Below are 16,677 nucleotides of genomic sequence, written 5' to 3'. Positions count from 1 at the left end.
GGCGGGACCGCGGCGGGGCGGGGCGGCGCGGAGCAGCGGCTGACGCGGAGGGCCGGGCCGGGGGCGCAGGGAAGGGGCGGCGGCGAGCTCGCCAGGCGGCCGGGAACCCGGGTGGGGCCGGGGCCGGGGCCGAGGCGGAGGCGGCGGCTGGCCAGCGGGGCTCAGGCCAGCTGCGGCGCGCCGGCTGAAAGCGACAAGGCGGCGGGCCCCGGCCGAGGCCCGCGGAGCCGCGCAGCTGCGGCCGGCTGACGTGAGCGGCGTGCGAGTCCCGGCCGGCGGCGCGCTGGCGGCCATGGCGGTGGCGCTGGCGGGCCGCGGGGCGCGCGGCGGCAGGGGCCGGCCCCCGGGCGGGCGGGCGGAGGGGGCGGGGCCGGGGCGCCGGGCGGCCCGCGCGACAGCGGCAGCGGCGGCGGCGGCGGCGGCTGGGACTAAGCGACGGCGGCGACGACGACGGAGGCGCGGGGCGCTGGGGCTGATGGCAGCGGCCGGGCCCGGGACGGCGTTGTCTCCGCGGCGGTGCGACAGCGACCCGGCCTCCCCCGGAGCGCAGTCCCCGAAGGTGAGCTGCCCAACGGCGGCAGCGGCCCGGGCCCGGCTCGGGAGCCGAGTGGGGACGGGGCGGCGGGTCCCGGAGCAACAAGTGCGGCGGACGGTGGGCGCGGACCTGGGGCGACCTGCGCGGCGGGGTGGGAAGTTGTCGGGGGAATGGTAGGGACCGGAAGACTCGGGAAGAGTGGTGGAGACGAAGCGCCGCCAGCCTGGGAAAGTCGGAAAAGTTGCGGCCTTTGGGGATCTCAGTTGGGGAGATGCTGAGCTGGACGTGCGCTCGGGGTCCGGAGTTGGCAGAACCTGGGTTCACACCCACAGACCGGGCCAGCCGAGGTGGCCCGCGCCACGTGCCCGTCCCTCCCCGAGGGGTCCCCGGCTGCTCTCTGCGACCCTCACGGTGGCCCGGCAGAGTCAGAGCAGCGCCCCGGGGCTGCTGATGCCTGGTTCTAACTGAGGACCCTGTGGAGGGGGTGTGAGCTGGTAAACTCTGTGTCAACTTCGTTATTGTTTCTTTTCGAGTGGATCGTTGTTTTTAACTAAAAGTGTTGACATACAGAAATCTTTAAAATGTCCACAAATTAATAAAATAGTGCTTAAAATGCTCCAATGCTTAAAATGAACCGTGCCAAGCAAGCATGGAATATGAATACTGTGAAAAAATTAAATATTAAGAAAATAGATTATCTTTCAATTCCTACTTGATTGTTAGTTTTCAAAAGGAATATTGAGTCTGTTTACTTGACTTCATTTTTGATGAGTTTAAAGGAGAATGATTTCTTTCTTTTTTTTAAATTTGGAAAATAATTTTAGTAAATCCCTAGGTGCTAGAGACATAATGAAATGTAAAATCAGACAGTTATGTGCTTATGTTTCACCTCTCTGAACCCTTTCGTCAGTCACCTAGGACCAGACAAGGAGCCCTTGCAGGGATAGCACACAGCTGGTGGAGGGCAGTGCTCTGGAAGACTCCAGGTCGCCCGCCCTAGCACACTGGCCTGGGCTGCTGGCCCCTGCTTCCTTTTTATACTCGTTCTCGGGCTTTTATTGAAATATAGAGTAAGAGTAGCAGTGTTAGGAGCTATAGTACCTTGACTTTAAAAATATGAGTTTAAGCCTTGAGTACTATGTGAATGAATTGTTTCAAAAACACTCCACTACTAATTTCCTTTATGAGTTTAGGCCTTGAGTAATATGTAAATAAATTGTTTTAAAAGGTTTGACTATTAATGTACTTAACGGAATGACTCAACAATATATATCTCCTGTTAGCTTATCACAGTGTGCTGAATTTCTGCTGTAGAAGAAAAAGAATGTAGTTAGACTTGGACCTGTATTCAGTCCTTCTTCCTCTCCAAAGTAGCTAATTAGAATGTGATCCGGTGGGCCAGTTGTAAGTGGAAGTACTGTAAAACATGCAAATGTTTATTTCCCAACTCAAATAGGAAGGCTTACTTTGACTTTAAAGTGGTGTGTCTATTAAAAAGCAGAAGACATTTGAACACCTACTTGGTAAGAACGTAAAAGCAGAGTCCATTTAAAGTATAGTTGAAAATTTAATTTCCTTTGTAGGAAGGTCAGTTTTTAGTTTTATTCCATTTTTTTATAGCAGATTCTTTGTCCTTTTAATTATTCTAAGAAATTAAGTTTTCTAAGGACACTAGTTAGTTACTTCTTCTTGCTACTTAGGCGGACTGGAATAATACATAATCACTCTTTGCTTTTAATTCATTTTTAAATTTTCCTTTAAATTTTCTATTTTAAATGTACAGGATGATAATGAAGAAAACTCAAATGATGGGACCCATCCATCTAAAAGGAGGCGAATGGGCTCAGGGGACAGCTCAAGAAGCTGTGAGACTTCCAGTCAAGATCTTAGGTACTACTACTTTATGGTTCAGTAGTAACTTTGGTAGACTGTTCGGAAGTTAAGAATGCTTGTTTAACTGAAGATTGCTTACCAGAACCTACACCTTAGTCTTCTGTAAACTCCAGAGGATCTGATGTTCTGTTCTGTCCTCCACAGATGTTTGTATACATATAGACAAAGCAGGCAAACAAATCTTTACAAGAGTCATATAATATAATATCAAAGTAGGTCTTGCTCCTGAGAACTATTAAAATAGTCCATAAAACTCATCCATTGTAACACTTTTAATATATAGAAGGTATAGTTCAGTGGTTATGTTTACAATGTTGTGTAACCATCACTCTCATCCTTTCTGAAATATAACCCCCATTGCCTCCTATTTCTTCCTGCCTCTAGCTGCTGGCTACCAACCAACCACAATTCTACTTTCTGCCGCTGAGTGTGAACCATACAACACCTGCCCTGTGTTATCTGGCTTATCATAACCGTATTGTCTTCAAGGTTCATCTGTGTTCAAGCTCCTTAAGCTGAACCGTATTCCATTGTATATTCTGTTACGTTTTGCTCATGTACCTGCAGGCCAGAGTAATTAATGCTGCCGTGAACATTGGCCTTCAGAAGCTCTGCTCTTAATGCCCTGGTATACAGCTGAAAGTAGAAAGCTGTGCCATATGGGAATTCTGTGTTCAGCTTGTTTAAGGACCTTCCATATGTTTCCATCTCAGTAGTGCCATTCTGCATTCCCGCCAGTAATACACCTTGCAATATTTTTGGTTTTTGCTTGTCTTGATGATAGGCATATGGAAAGACATAACTTAATCACCCACTGTGATTTTTGTCTTATATACTACGGCTAGTGGTGTCTGCCAAATATTTTTCAGGTGTTTTTTGACTGTTTGATTTATATTTTTGGAGAGATGTTTGTTTACTTCTCTGTCCGTTTCTCCACCCCGCTCCCTGCTTTTGCTTTTGTTTTTTACTATGTTCCTCTGGCTGTCCTGGAACTCACATGTAGATGAGGCTGGCTCCCCGCTTTCACCACTATGCCTAGCTGTCCATTTCTTTTCTTAGTTTTTGCTGGTGCGTTACAGGACTTCTTTATGTATTCTGCATATGAATGTCTTTATCAGGTTTGTAAATACTATGTTTTTTAGCAATCTGGTTCTTTTCACCCCAATAGTTGATAGGGTCACTTTTTTTGTTTTCTTTTTAATTTTAATGTCTGTTTTTGTAACTTTTGCTTTGGGTGTTAAGTCTAAGAATCTGTTGCTAACTTAGATTTTCTAGGCAGCTCTTATATTTAGGGTTTTGATTCATCCTGAGCTTCTCTTTGCATGTGTTATGATGGGAGGCAAGGCTCCTTTCTGTAGCTTTGTATGTTTCTGTTCTTTTCTAGCAGCAGGGTTGGCTGTTTCATGAGCTAATTTTTAGATGAATGAATGCACCAAACCACTGCTGCACGCCTGCCTCTGGTTTCGAGGTTAGGTGATCCAGATTGACCCGTTCATTACAGTCTTTACTATTCAGTCTTGCAGTTGAGTGCAGTACATAACTTCCAGAATAGATCTGTTCTTTGTAGAGTATAAAGAAAAAAAAATTATAGCTCATTGTTCAGTTCATTGAGAAAGTGGTCCTTGGAATTTCTGCTTTTCTAGTCTGTGACTTACGATAGATAAGGACCAGAAGCTGCTTAAGTTGTATGTGGTATGCATGAAGTCATTGTAGTGAATTTTAAATCAAAAGTATTTTAGAGTTGCTGCCTTGCTTTGGTTTCTTAGACCTAGTAGTTAAGCGTCTTGAGTTTTGAATTTTAACTCACTTGTCTTTATGTGTGTGCACATGTGGGTGTGGCTACTTGCCAAGGCCAGAAGATCAGAGCAGATTCCGAGCTGCAGTTGTAGATGGTTGTGAGCTGTGTGATGTGGTTCTGGGAACTGAATGCTCATTCTCTGCAAGCGCCACCTTTCTAGCCTTAGATTCTTTGCGTGAATAGAAATTACCATGTATGTGTTTTCATGTATGGAAATTTAGTAGATTTTTTTATGTGAAGTTTTGGATCATTGTTGTTCTTTCTTTTGTCCATTTTGTAATTTTTCTTCATAAGCACAGAAGTAATAAAAAGAATTACAATTCTTAAAATTGTTTTGAAAATAATTTGAAATATAAATATGATTGAAATTTAATAAATGCCACATATAAGGCATAATGTGTGTTTGTGTCTTAGCTTCAGTTACTACCCAGCAGAAAACTTAATAGAATACAAATGGCCACCTGATGAAACAGGAGAATACTATATGCTTCAGGAGCAAGTCAGTGAATATTTGGGTGTGACCTCCTTCAAGCGGAAATATCCAGGTACTTACAGCTTAGTGTATTAACAGATAACATCGTACTTACAGCAGAGATGGGGTGTTTATCCAAGTCTTGGTTATGAGTGATTTTTCTTCTACATACTTACAAAGCAAGAACACTTGCTGAGATTAGTTTATGACCAGCACTCAGTATCCTGCTGTAGAGGTAGCATGCTTCTGTATGTCACCAAGTTCTTAGGGGAGGAGTAAATACTGAGATTATAGGTGTGTAACATAGGTGAGGATACGTTTGAAAAGAAAAATCTCTTCGTAGCCAATGTTTTTGAATTTAGGCTGTTGCTCAGTGACCTCAGGAATAGAGTTAGCATCTATGCCGCGCTTGAGTTGTAGGAAGCCATTCATGATGAGCTGCCCTCATGTAAATGCTTAACTTTAGATTGTTCGAGTTTGTAGTTTCCTAATGTTTATTTCTTGAATTTGTAAGATTTGTGTGTGTCTGTGTAGTTAGAATAATATTTAGAATATTTAATAACAAATGTGTTTAAATATTTCCTAAGTTTTTAAAAGTTCTAAGATGTATAGTTTCAGTTTTTAACTGTCCTTTTGTTTTGCCTTTGGAGATTTAGAGCGACGAGATTTATCTCACAAGGAGAAACTGTACCTGAGAGAATTAAACGTCATCACAGAAACACAGTGCACACTAGGTAATTGGCACCTATTGTGCCTTTTAAGCTGGACATTTGTAGGTGGTGGATAATTAGATAAATGACACATCTGAAATTGTTTACAAAATTAATATATTATTTACATAATACATTTTTTACTTCATTTTTAATTGTTAAAATGTAAAAGCCATGATAAAATTTTTTATACTGCCAATATAATTTCCTAATGATAACTTTAACAGAGTTGTCAAAAGGTTTGTGTTTTGGGGGTAGAATTTGTATCTAAGTATATAGATCTTTTCATCTGTAGTACTGGGGACTGAACCCATAGACTCTTCTTTTTGGCAAATCTTGTCAAACTTTTAGTTCCTTATAGTATATGCTTTATTGATCGTGTCTCTGGTGAGTGTGTCAGTATCAGCAGGCACTTCCCAGTCTAAGTGCATCAGCAGGAGGGAGACCTGACCCTGCTGGTGTGAAAGCTACATGGTGCTCGTCGACTGGCGGATGTCTTAAGATGGGAATTGATAGTATTTCTGATATATAAATTTGGAGACTAAGAAGTAGATATTGAGAAATAATTCCTACACATCCTTATTAATTACTAGTGGCTAGTATATGCCATTCATAATCATTTCCAAGTATGTTTTAACAATTTACATAAAATAGAAAAGAAACTCATTTGGCTCAAGATTTGATTTTTTTTAATAAGATAACCTTTAGTTTTGATTGCTTGACTTTATTAGGAGGAATAACTTTTATATTTTACAGTGTATTAATTTTGCTCTGATTACTGTAAGAAAGTAAAGAGAAGCTAGTTTTGAAAAAGCATCTGTAATCACTTGGCCTTAGAATAGTTCCTTTTCTTTCTTTTGCGGGTCTACACTAGGTTTAACAGCATTGCGCAGTGATGAAGTGATTGACTTAATGATAAAAGAATATCCAGCTAAGCATGCGGAATATTCTGTAATTCTGCAAGAAAAGGAACGTCAGAGAATCACAGACCATTATAAAGAGTATTCTGTAAGTGATTTGAGGAGACTGATGTCTGTCTTAGGGGGTGGGGAAACTTTTTATAAAACTAGGTATGACTTCTAACTGTAATATTTTCCTTTCAGCAAATGCAACAGCAGAGTACTCAGAAAGTGGAAGCCAGCAAAGTGCCTGAGTACATTAAGAAAGCTGCCAAGAAGGCAGCTGAATTTAACAGCAACTTAAACCGGGAACGCATGGAAGAAAGGAGAGCGTACTTTGACTTACAGACACATGTAGGGTGACATAGTTCAGGAGTCTGCATCTCCTCTGTTACTGCAGAGTGGTCACCAGTCCATCCTCATTATTATTATTATTATTATTATTATTATTATTATTATTATTATTATTGTACCAGCTGTGTTTGTTTTCTCACGGGAGTTAAGGTACCATTTGTAATGATGTAGTGGATAATGCCACTTGCCTGCCCTCCAGCCTTCCTGCCTTGCCTTCTTTCTGAAACCTCTTTGTTTTATGATTGCGTTTACTGAGCAAGATGAATAGTAGCTGTGTATCTAACTCCCATGTCTCCAGAGTGTGTGTGAGAGCAGCACACTGAGCTTATCTGTTTAGTTTTGATGGGAGTCCCAGTAGGTGTTACACAAATGTCTCCTAGATTTCATAGAAGGAGCCAGGTGAGCTACAAAGATGTTTCCAAACTTCACAAAAGACCATGGTGAGCCAGAGACCTCACGCTGCCTTTCCACAGAGCCTGTGCACATGGTGAAGAACAGGCACAGGCCTAAAGCACTCATCTGGGAGGCACCAACTCTCCCTTAGGTTCTTGCTACTGTGGTATTTAAATTGCTAGCATTTCTGTAGTGCAGGACATGGATGTAGAGTACACATGGGAATTCTTTCTTGAAGCCTTGATTCCCGGGTTGGTATCAGTTTTCACATTTCTTGATCTTGACACAGGTTATCCAAGTGCCTCAAGGAAAGTACAAAGTGTTGCCAACAGAGCGAACGAAGGTCAGCTCCTACCCCGTGGCTCTCATCCCCGGACAGTTCCAGGAGTATTACAAGAGGTATCCAGTACTTCAGTCATCATTGCTCTCGGGGCCTCTTAGAAATTTCTGTTTATCAGTGACACCAAAAGATGTGTAGGACTTTTGTCTGCATTTTTCCTCTTGGGTTCTGTGTAAAGGACACCATTCTATTAGAATGGAAGGCCTGCTGCTGAGGTCTGGAGTGCCACATCTGCCTGCCCTGTCTGCATAGGTCTTCTGTGCTTTCAGTCAGTGTGGCACATGGCCCAGTAGTTTGGTATATCCTCGGGAAGCTTTTGTGAAATGAGATCTCAGGTAGGTTCAGCTTCAGATCCTCTCCAGAGTCTTCACTTGAGTGGAGCTCACATCATGGACAGGGAAAGTGACGTGACAGCAGTGAGTGGTGAGGAAGAGACCGAGAAGTACCAGGGCACACACGGCCACACCCCTGTACGTGTCCTTACTTTCTGTTTCAGAATCTCAGCTTTTCTTCCAACATTAGACCTTGTTCTGGAGACCTGTTCTCAGAATAGGTGGTCTGCAGAAAACACGATCTACAGCAGAACCAGGCAGAGAGCACTTGCTGTTTGATATTCTAATTTAAATTGTGCAAAATTTAACTTTTTAAAAAAGTTTTTAATCTGGAAATTTCTAAAAATCTGTTGGTGTTCTGTCAGCTCCCATGTTCTGGTATGGTGTTTTAGTCCTGAGGTAGCTCCTGAACAATAGTCCCTTGAGGCCAGGAGGACTATGTGCAGCCTGAACTAGGGGGACTTAAATGTTGTAGTACATGCTTTACAATGTAATTGTTGTTAAAGACTGCTTCCTGTTCTTTTCTCTAATTGTTACACACCATGCACTTTATGACATTGTTCGGTCTCTCAGACATTGGCTCTCTGCTGCGCCTGTTCCATGAGTGGAAGGATGCAGTCACAAGTCTCCATAGCTCGGGTGTGTGGTTGGGCAGGAGCAATTCCCGGGATGCCTGGGTTCCTCCTATCTCCTGATACAAGTCATCATTTTTCCTTTGCTTTGAGGTTAAAGGGAAAAACTTGACATTATGTTTAGATAGGGTCAAATGCATACTCTGCATGGTCAGTTGGGGAAAAAATGTTCTGATTGCTAAAATTTCTTATCCCTACTTGATGACCAAAATGAAATTCTCCCTGCCCATTTGTGGAAGTATATGTGAGAGGCATAAAGCAAATTTCACAGCTTAAAGGTAGTTTTTAAATATTTAATATTCAAGGAAGAATGAAAGCAGCCTTTCTGAACTTAGGTACTCACCCGACGAGCTTCGGTACTTGCCATTAAACACAGCCCTGTATGAGCCGCCCCTGGACCCAGAGCTCCCGGCACTAGATAGTGATGGAGACTCAGATGATGGTGAAGATGGTGGAGGGGATGAGAAACGGAAGAATAAAGGCACTTCGGTAGGACCATACACCTTCATGGGAGGATCCTTGGGTTATTTGCTGATTGCTTTCCTGGAATGTTAAATTGAACTCTATTACCAGACTATTTGAATGAGACAGTCGCATATATTTCTAGAAATTTTCACAAGAATATTTTGTGTGTGTTGATATAAATAGGTTGTGCATTGCTTTTTGGGACCAAGTTTTATATTGAAAAACTTACTATCCTGAGCAAGATAGGCAATTGTATTCAACATTAATATTCTTTTACCCAATTTGCTGTTTATGCAGATTAAAATACTGAACAAAATAGACTGATCTTTGCCACAGAGAAATGTAATTTTCTTGGGCTGAGGCAGCACACATTACCCTGTGTTCCTTTTGCTTAATCTGAGGCTTCCTGTAAGAAAATGTTAGTTTACTAATATGTTGTATATTTAGTTTTTCTGGGTGCCTTTTTCATACAAAATAATTAGTGTATGTGCTGCTGAAGAGAGCACTCCTACCAAAAATGTAGCTGCTAAAAAGCAGGGCGTTTGCTCTGAGGGCGTGAAGGACAGTATCTCTGAGGTGGGTTATGGTTGTGACTTTCTTCAGAAATACACATTAAGCCACAGTCCTTTTATATGTTACAGTGTAGCCAGCCCAAATGTGTGTTCATTGAGTGGGATTTTATTCCCTTGTCTACAACAACTTCTAACACATACTTAATCTGATGTGTTTCATGAAACAGCTTCTGTCCACGTCCTATGTAGTACTGCCTCCTGTCAGTCACAGAGAGGAGCTCGCTAGCTATGGGACTTAATCATGAAGAACCCAATTTTCTCACAGTGTTCTGTGGAATACAAATTAATCAAATATTTGAGGAAAGCATTTTGACTGCATGACCTGGCAGATTTGTTAACAGAATTCTAAGAACTTACCTAGATGTTAGCAAAATTTAAATAGAAAAAATGTTGATTTTAGTGTTGCAGAATTTATAAATAAATCTTTATCCACAACGGTGATACATTTACATAAAAGAAATGTAGTTTAAAGAATATGAGGAAATGCATGTAGTACTTTACCAACATGACAGCACATTTGCACGCATATGCTGTGTACATATGTGTGTGATCATGTGTTTACTGATGCATACACAGTATGATTACACGTGTACTCACATGCAGTATAACCAGTTTTGTGAATTACACTGCCAGAATGAAGCCACATTAGACGGATATGGGGTATGTGTGAAAGAGCCTGGGCCTCTGCAGAATATAAACACAGAAACCAGGAGGAGACATGTTCATGTTCCCAGTCAGTTCAGGATGTTTATCAGGGAGCTATAGGTGGCTTAATTTTTTTCATTCACTTTTCCTAATTTATGTGACTATAAAGTTGTTACCAAGCATTGAATTATAAAATGCATTAAATAGGTTTAAATACTTGGGTCTTGTTCCTTGAAGAAATTTAATATGCCGTACTGTTGTGGGTAGCTAGGGATATGGCTTTGGATCTTTTATGTTTGAACATGGTTATATATTTGAAGGACTTTCATAATGACTTCTATCACTCAGGAAAAATAAGTATTTCTATAAATACAAAACTATGCATCCTTGTGATATGAAAAATATTGAGGTTGCATACTGTAATAAGAGTTGAGTTAGTAATTCTATTTTTGATGATGTACATCAGAAAGTGCAGTAGTTCACTAGGATACTTGCTAATAGAAGTAGTTATTAGAATGGTAACTAACTCTTACCATGGCTTTTCTTACTCTATTTAGAAATTAATTTCTTAAAATCATCTTTATATTTTTTATTGGAAAAAAAACTTTCAACTTAAAAAATGTTTTTTGTCATCTAAAAAATTGAGACTCAACTGGGTCCTGATTCCAAGGAACCTTTGCTCTTACTTGTTTGCTACAGGACAGCTCCTCAGGCAATGTGTCTGAAGGGGACAGCCCCCCTGACAGCCAGGAGGACACCTTCCAGGGAAGACAGAAAGCAAAAGACAAAATGGCCACTCCAAGAAAAGACGGCTCCAAACGTTCTGTACTGTCCAAATCAGTTCCTGGGTACAAGGTAGAAGAAAAAAGCCCCTGACTCGGCCTCTTTCCTGGCCAGCCTCTCCCTCATACCGTTAACTCTGAGCCTGAGGAGCTGAGCTTGCTGCGCTCCGCCATCCTGTCCTGTGCACCTGTCCACTGCTTGCTTTCTCTGGTGGCTTTCTTGTCACTTTTGGTCATGGTATAGCTTCTGTTTCCTGTATATAAACAATTTATGGGTCTTTGTCCCTTTAAGTGATAACCAGACAAAAAAACAGTCTTTCAAGGCAGAGCTGTTTTGTTTTTTTTTTTTTGTTTTGTTTTTTTGTTTTTTTGTTTTTTTTTTTTGGTTTAACATTAACATTTTGAATATCTGAACAGTCGGTGAAGCTCAACTTGGCAAGCTGTGAAGTAGGGATGGACTTGCAACCACTTGAGATGGTATTTTTGTAGTGCCTTTCATTGAGAATATTCAGGCTTATTCTAAGAATTGTTGGATCCAATTGCCAAATTCTGCCACATTTCAGATAGAAAATAGGAAGAGGTGTTACTTACGTCGTTGTTTTTGTATAACCTTTGGCAGATAGCTGGTATACCATTCTGTTACAAGGATTAAAACCTAGTTTGTGGATCTAATTATTCCTAGAGTAAGGCCATAGATTATAAGAAACTGTAATTATTTTTCATGTTTGTTTTCTGCCTGCTCCCTTGGGAAGTTGGATGAGAGGAGCAGGTGTAATGGTCAAGGAGCTGTAGGAGGATCATAGAAGGAATGGACAGTGCTTAGCTTTGTGGTGCGGACAGCGAGGGTACAGCACACACTCCTGGTCTTGGCTGTACTAGAATATGCATCGGTTACTATATGGAGGTGTACTCAAGGCAGGTTGTAAGTACGAGTCTTGCTGAGTGAGTTGTTAAATGCCTCTGTGTTAGTGTTGCAACAATGGCACATCACAAAGAAAAGTGAGCCCCACTGGGGTAGGTTCTGACAGTGCCCGTGTATGATCTGCTCAGAACTCGGCAAGGACTCATTCTGAAGACAGCTTCAGCAGGCTGCTGTGCGATTCTGTACATTTTTACATATGTAGTTTATCTATGCTTTTTAAACTAAAGATTCAGTCACTGCTTAATAACTGAAACCAAAAACCTCCACAGATTCCACGTTAGAGGCAGCCTGCAGGAGCTAGTGTGCCAGTGTCTTAGAGGTGCAGTGGGAGTGACAGCTGCCGGCTTAAACAAGGAGCCTGTTTTATCATGCATTATAAATAGAGAATATTAAAATAGACATATAATACAGGCTAGAACTGAAGAACTATCCATATTATCACTGATCTAGTGAGTAAATCATATAGATTGATCTTAGTTAATAGTACTCAAGGAGCCTCATATGCAAAATAAACATTTTATAATCTGTAAACATTTTTAGTAACTAAAAATGTTTCAGGGATTTCAAAGATAGGAACAGCCAATATATAGATAGTATATATTAATGTGAACACAAGTATTGGAAGTTAGCCTCTGTATGGGAAGTATTATGAGCCAAGATGTGCCTAAATATTAGGGTACTTCAAGCTGACACTCACTTTAGAATATGGGAGTTGAATATAATGTATGTGATGTAATAGGATGACTGGTGCTTGCCCTCAACTTGTAGGACGGTATTGCTTAGGTTACATTAACCTGAAGTTAAAGTGTAACTGTTAGGCTCAGGCCTACATATACATAATTAAAATCTATATTATGTTAGTGCTACCATGAAAGTTTCAACTTATTTTGCTATTTTTTCAACAAGAAAAGTAAGTATACATGAGCCTTTTATTTGAGATGCTGAGGGCTGTTGGCTGAAGAAAACTGAAAGGCTGTGGCAGCGTGTGAAGGCGATCAGAGGGTCTTAGTGAGGCACAGGGCTGTCCTCTCCCTTTCAGTGCTGGTCTTTAGTTTGTCTGAGGCCCTGGATGCAGGCTGTGGCCTTTTAGAGCCTGGGTGCTGCAGGAACCGTGTGCTTGTGTGTGAACTGTAGCATCTCTGTAGGAAATGCCAGTGGCCTCTCTCCCGCTTCACTGTCCTCCATCTACCACTTTTCTTTCTCCCATCCCTCTTCCCTCTCCCATCCTCCTATAGTTTTCTTTTCAACAAGATGAAGATAATTGGGTAAGAAAAAAATTGAAGTGGTTTATCAGAATATTATGTATAATTTTAAAGGTAAACCCTGAAGCTTCTTAGTGTTTTCTTTTATTATAGGGATTATGTGTACTTTAGTGATTGTAGAACTTGAATTGCTCTAGAATGTGAATTAATTTGTGTTTTATTCCTTCTAAGTTGCTTTGTAAAGAGTCTTCGTAGGAGGAATTCTTTTCAGAACTTAACATTGTATGGCTTCTTCCCTGACTTGAGTAGAAGATGTTAGAGGACTGACTCTGCTAGTATCTACCTTAAACTCTTACCTTCTACATTTAGGACAGGCTGTTAAACGTTCTGCTGCATATTATAGCAGTTAAGACTCAATCTTAGAAGTGAATTTCCTTGCTTTTTTTTTTTTTTTTAACTGATGTCCAGGGCACAGTTAAAGCACTTGCTTAGGATGCAGCAGGAATAGCAGAGTAACTGACTGCTATCAGGTGCTGGGAGAGCAGGGTATAAAGTAGAGAGGAGATGGAGAGTAGTCAATGGGACATTTTATATGTTTGTTTAACTCCATATTTATTATTTTGTAGAGACACTTGTGATTGTTTAGTTATTGTTTTTTATCATATTTATGTATAAGGTTGACTTTTTAAAAAATAAATAAGCCAAAAATTGTTTTTGAATGCCTCTGTCATCTTTTGCAAAGAAAATATTAAAAAAATTAAAGTATTTAGGTCTGATAAGGTACACAAGTGGCAGTGAGATAAAGTGAGTTTAGATCTCTGTGGTACAGTAACTTAGAAGAGATACAACATATTTGACGATGTTAGACTATTATTACCCTGTGATCATCTTTGTCCCTCTCCTCAGCTTTCAAAACCGTTTATTCACACACACAGTCCAAGTGAGCACCATTTATGAAGGTCAAGATTATGATGCTCAGATATCCCTTTCTTGCCCTGGTAGTTTAGGTGTAGGACACCTCTTATACTTTGTCCTATTCCATGTTTAAAGCCCTAATTCTGTGTATGTTTTTAACTTGAAAAATAACTTAAAACATGCTTTGTGTATTTCCTTCTTGACTACATTTCTCCTTGTCCGACTACATGTCAGTGAATGCTTCTCTTCTTTACCACAGTTCTCCTAATTCTTTAGATGTGGATCAAGACTATGCATACAACTCGGGTTTCTACAGACATTTACGCATGACTGTATGAATGGGACATCTTTTAATTAAAATGTTCAAATATATATTTTTTTAATTTTATATGTTCAGCTTTATATCTCTGAAAAAAATCCCAGTTTTGCAATAAAGTGAATAGATAAGTTGTTTAAAACTTAGGCTTAGCTTTTATGCGTAGTCATTGGTACATGGATTTTCTTTCCCAATTGTCAGTGCCTTTGGCATCCTATTTCATTTTCCCTTCTTGGTACAGAGATGATGCTGAGTGTGTAGAGAGCACAGAGCACTAAATTTAGGCAACACAAGTTTATGCTGTTTATAGGGTGCAGTCTAGGCTTTCGTCAGTAGGAGAGGTTTATATCCATCTTATATCCAGTTGCATCTTACAAAAAGATTTTCATTATCAAATTATGAAAAGTAAAGATAAGGTAATAACAAAAATCCCTTTTGAACCCATAGTGAGTTCTTCTGGCATGAATTTATAGCCCTCTTCTACCCTTCCAGCCAAAGGTCATTCCAAATGCTCTATGTGGAATTTGTCTGAAGGGTAAGGAGTCCAACAAGAAAGGAAAGGCTGAATCACTTATACACTGCTCCCAGTGTGATAACAGTGGTAAGTAGAGATGTCTCCTTAAGATTTTAACCTCACCTTGCGTGTTGCCTCCAAAGCTAGGGTTTATTGTTGTCAACAAGGTGTCCATCAAAGAACCAACAAATAGTGACTTATTAGACATAGACAAAGCCCATGTATCCTCTACATTGTATTTTGATGTGTCTATAGTGATATTAAGCATGACAGCCATTCTTGGGAACTAATATTTTGTATGCCTTAAAAGTTCTTTTGTGAAATGCTATTCATGTTGGTTTTGATTTAGGCCACCCTTCTTGCTTGGATATGACCATGGAGCTTGTTTCTATGATTAAGACCTACCCATGGCAGTGTATGGAATGTAAAACATGCATTATATGTGGACAGCCCCACCATGAAGAAGAAATGATGTTCTGTGATGTGTGTGACAGAGGTTATCATACTTTTTGTGTGGGCCTTGGTGCTATTCCATCAGGTAAAGATGAAAAAAACAAACAAAACCCACATTATCTTGTGTGAAGATCTCCCAGCAGTTTTTTAAGGCTGCATAAGTGGCAGGAACATGTTATGATTAAGCTGTAATTCTCCATGTCACAGATACTTGATTTTCATCCTTGCAACCAAGAGAATAAAGGACAAATGAGATGGCAGAATGCCTAGGTTAGGTTTTGGGGGCACTATCATATGAGGTATAAAAGGAGCTGGTGTTTCCTACTAAAATTACTAAAGTAACAGCACCAGTCTGTCTCAGTGGTTTGATTTTATTTTTAAAGGTTATTTATTAACAAAGTGACTGCTGTGTCTTTACATATGCTAAGACATTTTTATAAAGTGAGGCAGCATGACAATTCCAGGTAACTTTAGGATGGCCACAGATCCAAATAGTAAATCACAGTAATTCTATTAAAACATTATACAGGTAATTGTGAAATTTAAAGAACTTAGTTGCATAGCTAACACTGTATAGTGCTCTATAAAAAAAGGTTCCTAGAAATCCTTTAGAAATATGCAACTTGAATAGTCACCTAGGTTTCTGCAGTAATTCAGATCAAGGATGTGGTACAGGTGCTAGTTTTTAAGTGCATGGAGAGAGGGCTGTTAAACAGTGGAGGAAAAGGCCATACAGGGCCAGCTTCTTTAACAGGTTCTGCATTAGAAATTGTGTTGTTGAGGTTTTGAAAGCATGATGGTATTTAAATTTTAGGAAGGATAACAGTAATTTTTTTAAAGGTACAAATGATTGCTATAATGCCTTTTGGCCATACACTAAAGTTCACACTGCATTGGTTACACTGATTAGGGGTTGTTGACATTTTCTTCCTTAGGGAACCAGTCAGTACTCCCTCCCACTGAAAACTCCCAGGGAGTTATCACTACAGATAGCTCAGGAATGAGTTTAGATGGTTTGTACTCAGTCCTATAAAAATAAAAGTCCACTTTATATTAACTAACAATTTTTCTCCTAGGTCGCTGGATTTGTGACTGTTGTCAGCGAGCTCCCCCAACACCCAGGAAAGTGGGCAGAAGGGGGAAAAACAGCAAAGAGGGGTAAATAGGCTTTGACCCTCGTGTTTGGGATATTTGGTGCCAATTTATTTACAACACTTTCATTTTTTTATGCCAATAAAGAACTTTTTTTGAAATTAACTATGACCTTAAACATCAAGTTGATTCATTTCTTTATTAGCAACTTCTAACCTTGAAAGAAAGTCAGAGAAATGGCTCATTTCCCCAGACATTAATTTCTTAGTGTTGTCTTTTTCCAGAGATCAGCAGAAAGAGGTAGCAACTTAATTTGAAATATTTCTTCAAAGTTACCACTTGTTAGGACTGTCTTGACCTAATTGATTAGGCAGTGTCATAGTTACCTAATAACCAGAGAGCTCCAATCTGGCTAAGCAGAGGAAAGGGCAAATGGCCCAA

The 16,677-nt window shown here is 40.4% G+C and overlaps 1 protein-coding gene across 1 annotated transcript; it reads left to right on the top strand.

Annotated features, from left to right (window-relative positions):
• Positions 1–367: 367 nt before the first annotated feature.
• PHF10 (PHD finger protein 10) lies at positions 368–16,354 on the top strand. Its single transcript, XM_080941786.1, has 12 exons — positions 368–559; positions 2,319–2,425; positions 4,641–4,771; positions 5,349–5,432; positions 6,283–6,416; positions 6,512–6,661; positions 7,344–7,453; positions 8,694–8,847; positions 10,740–10,895; positions 14,670–14,778; positions 15,041–15,229; positions 16,221–16,354. The coding sequence occupies exons 1-12, from the start codon at positions 476–478 to the stop codon at positions 16,304–16,306; spliced, it is 1,494 nt and encodes a 497-aa protein (XP_080797912.1). The 5' UTR covers positions 368–475; the 3' UTR covers positions 16,307–16,354.
• The last annotated feature ends 323 nt before the right edge of the window (positions 16,355–16,677 follow it).

This window comes from Micromys minutus (assembly GCF_963924665.1).
Source record: "Micromys minutus genome assembly, chromosome: 30".
Classification (NCBI taxonomy): Eukaryota; Metazoa; Chordata; class Mammalia; order Rodentia; family Muridae; genus Micromys; species Micromys minutus.
The sequence above is the reverse complement of the archived record's forward strand: the minus strand, read 5'-3'. Positions and strand labels throughout refer to the sequence as shown.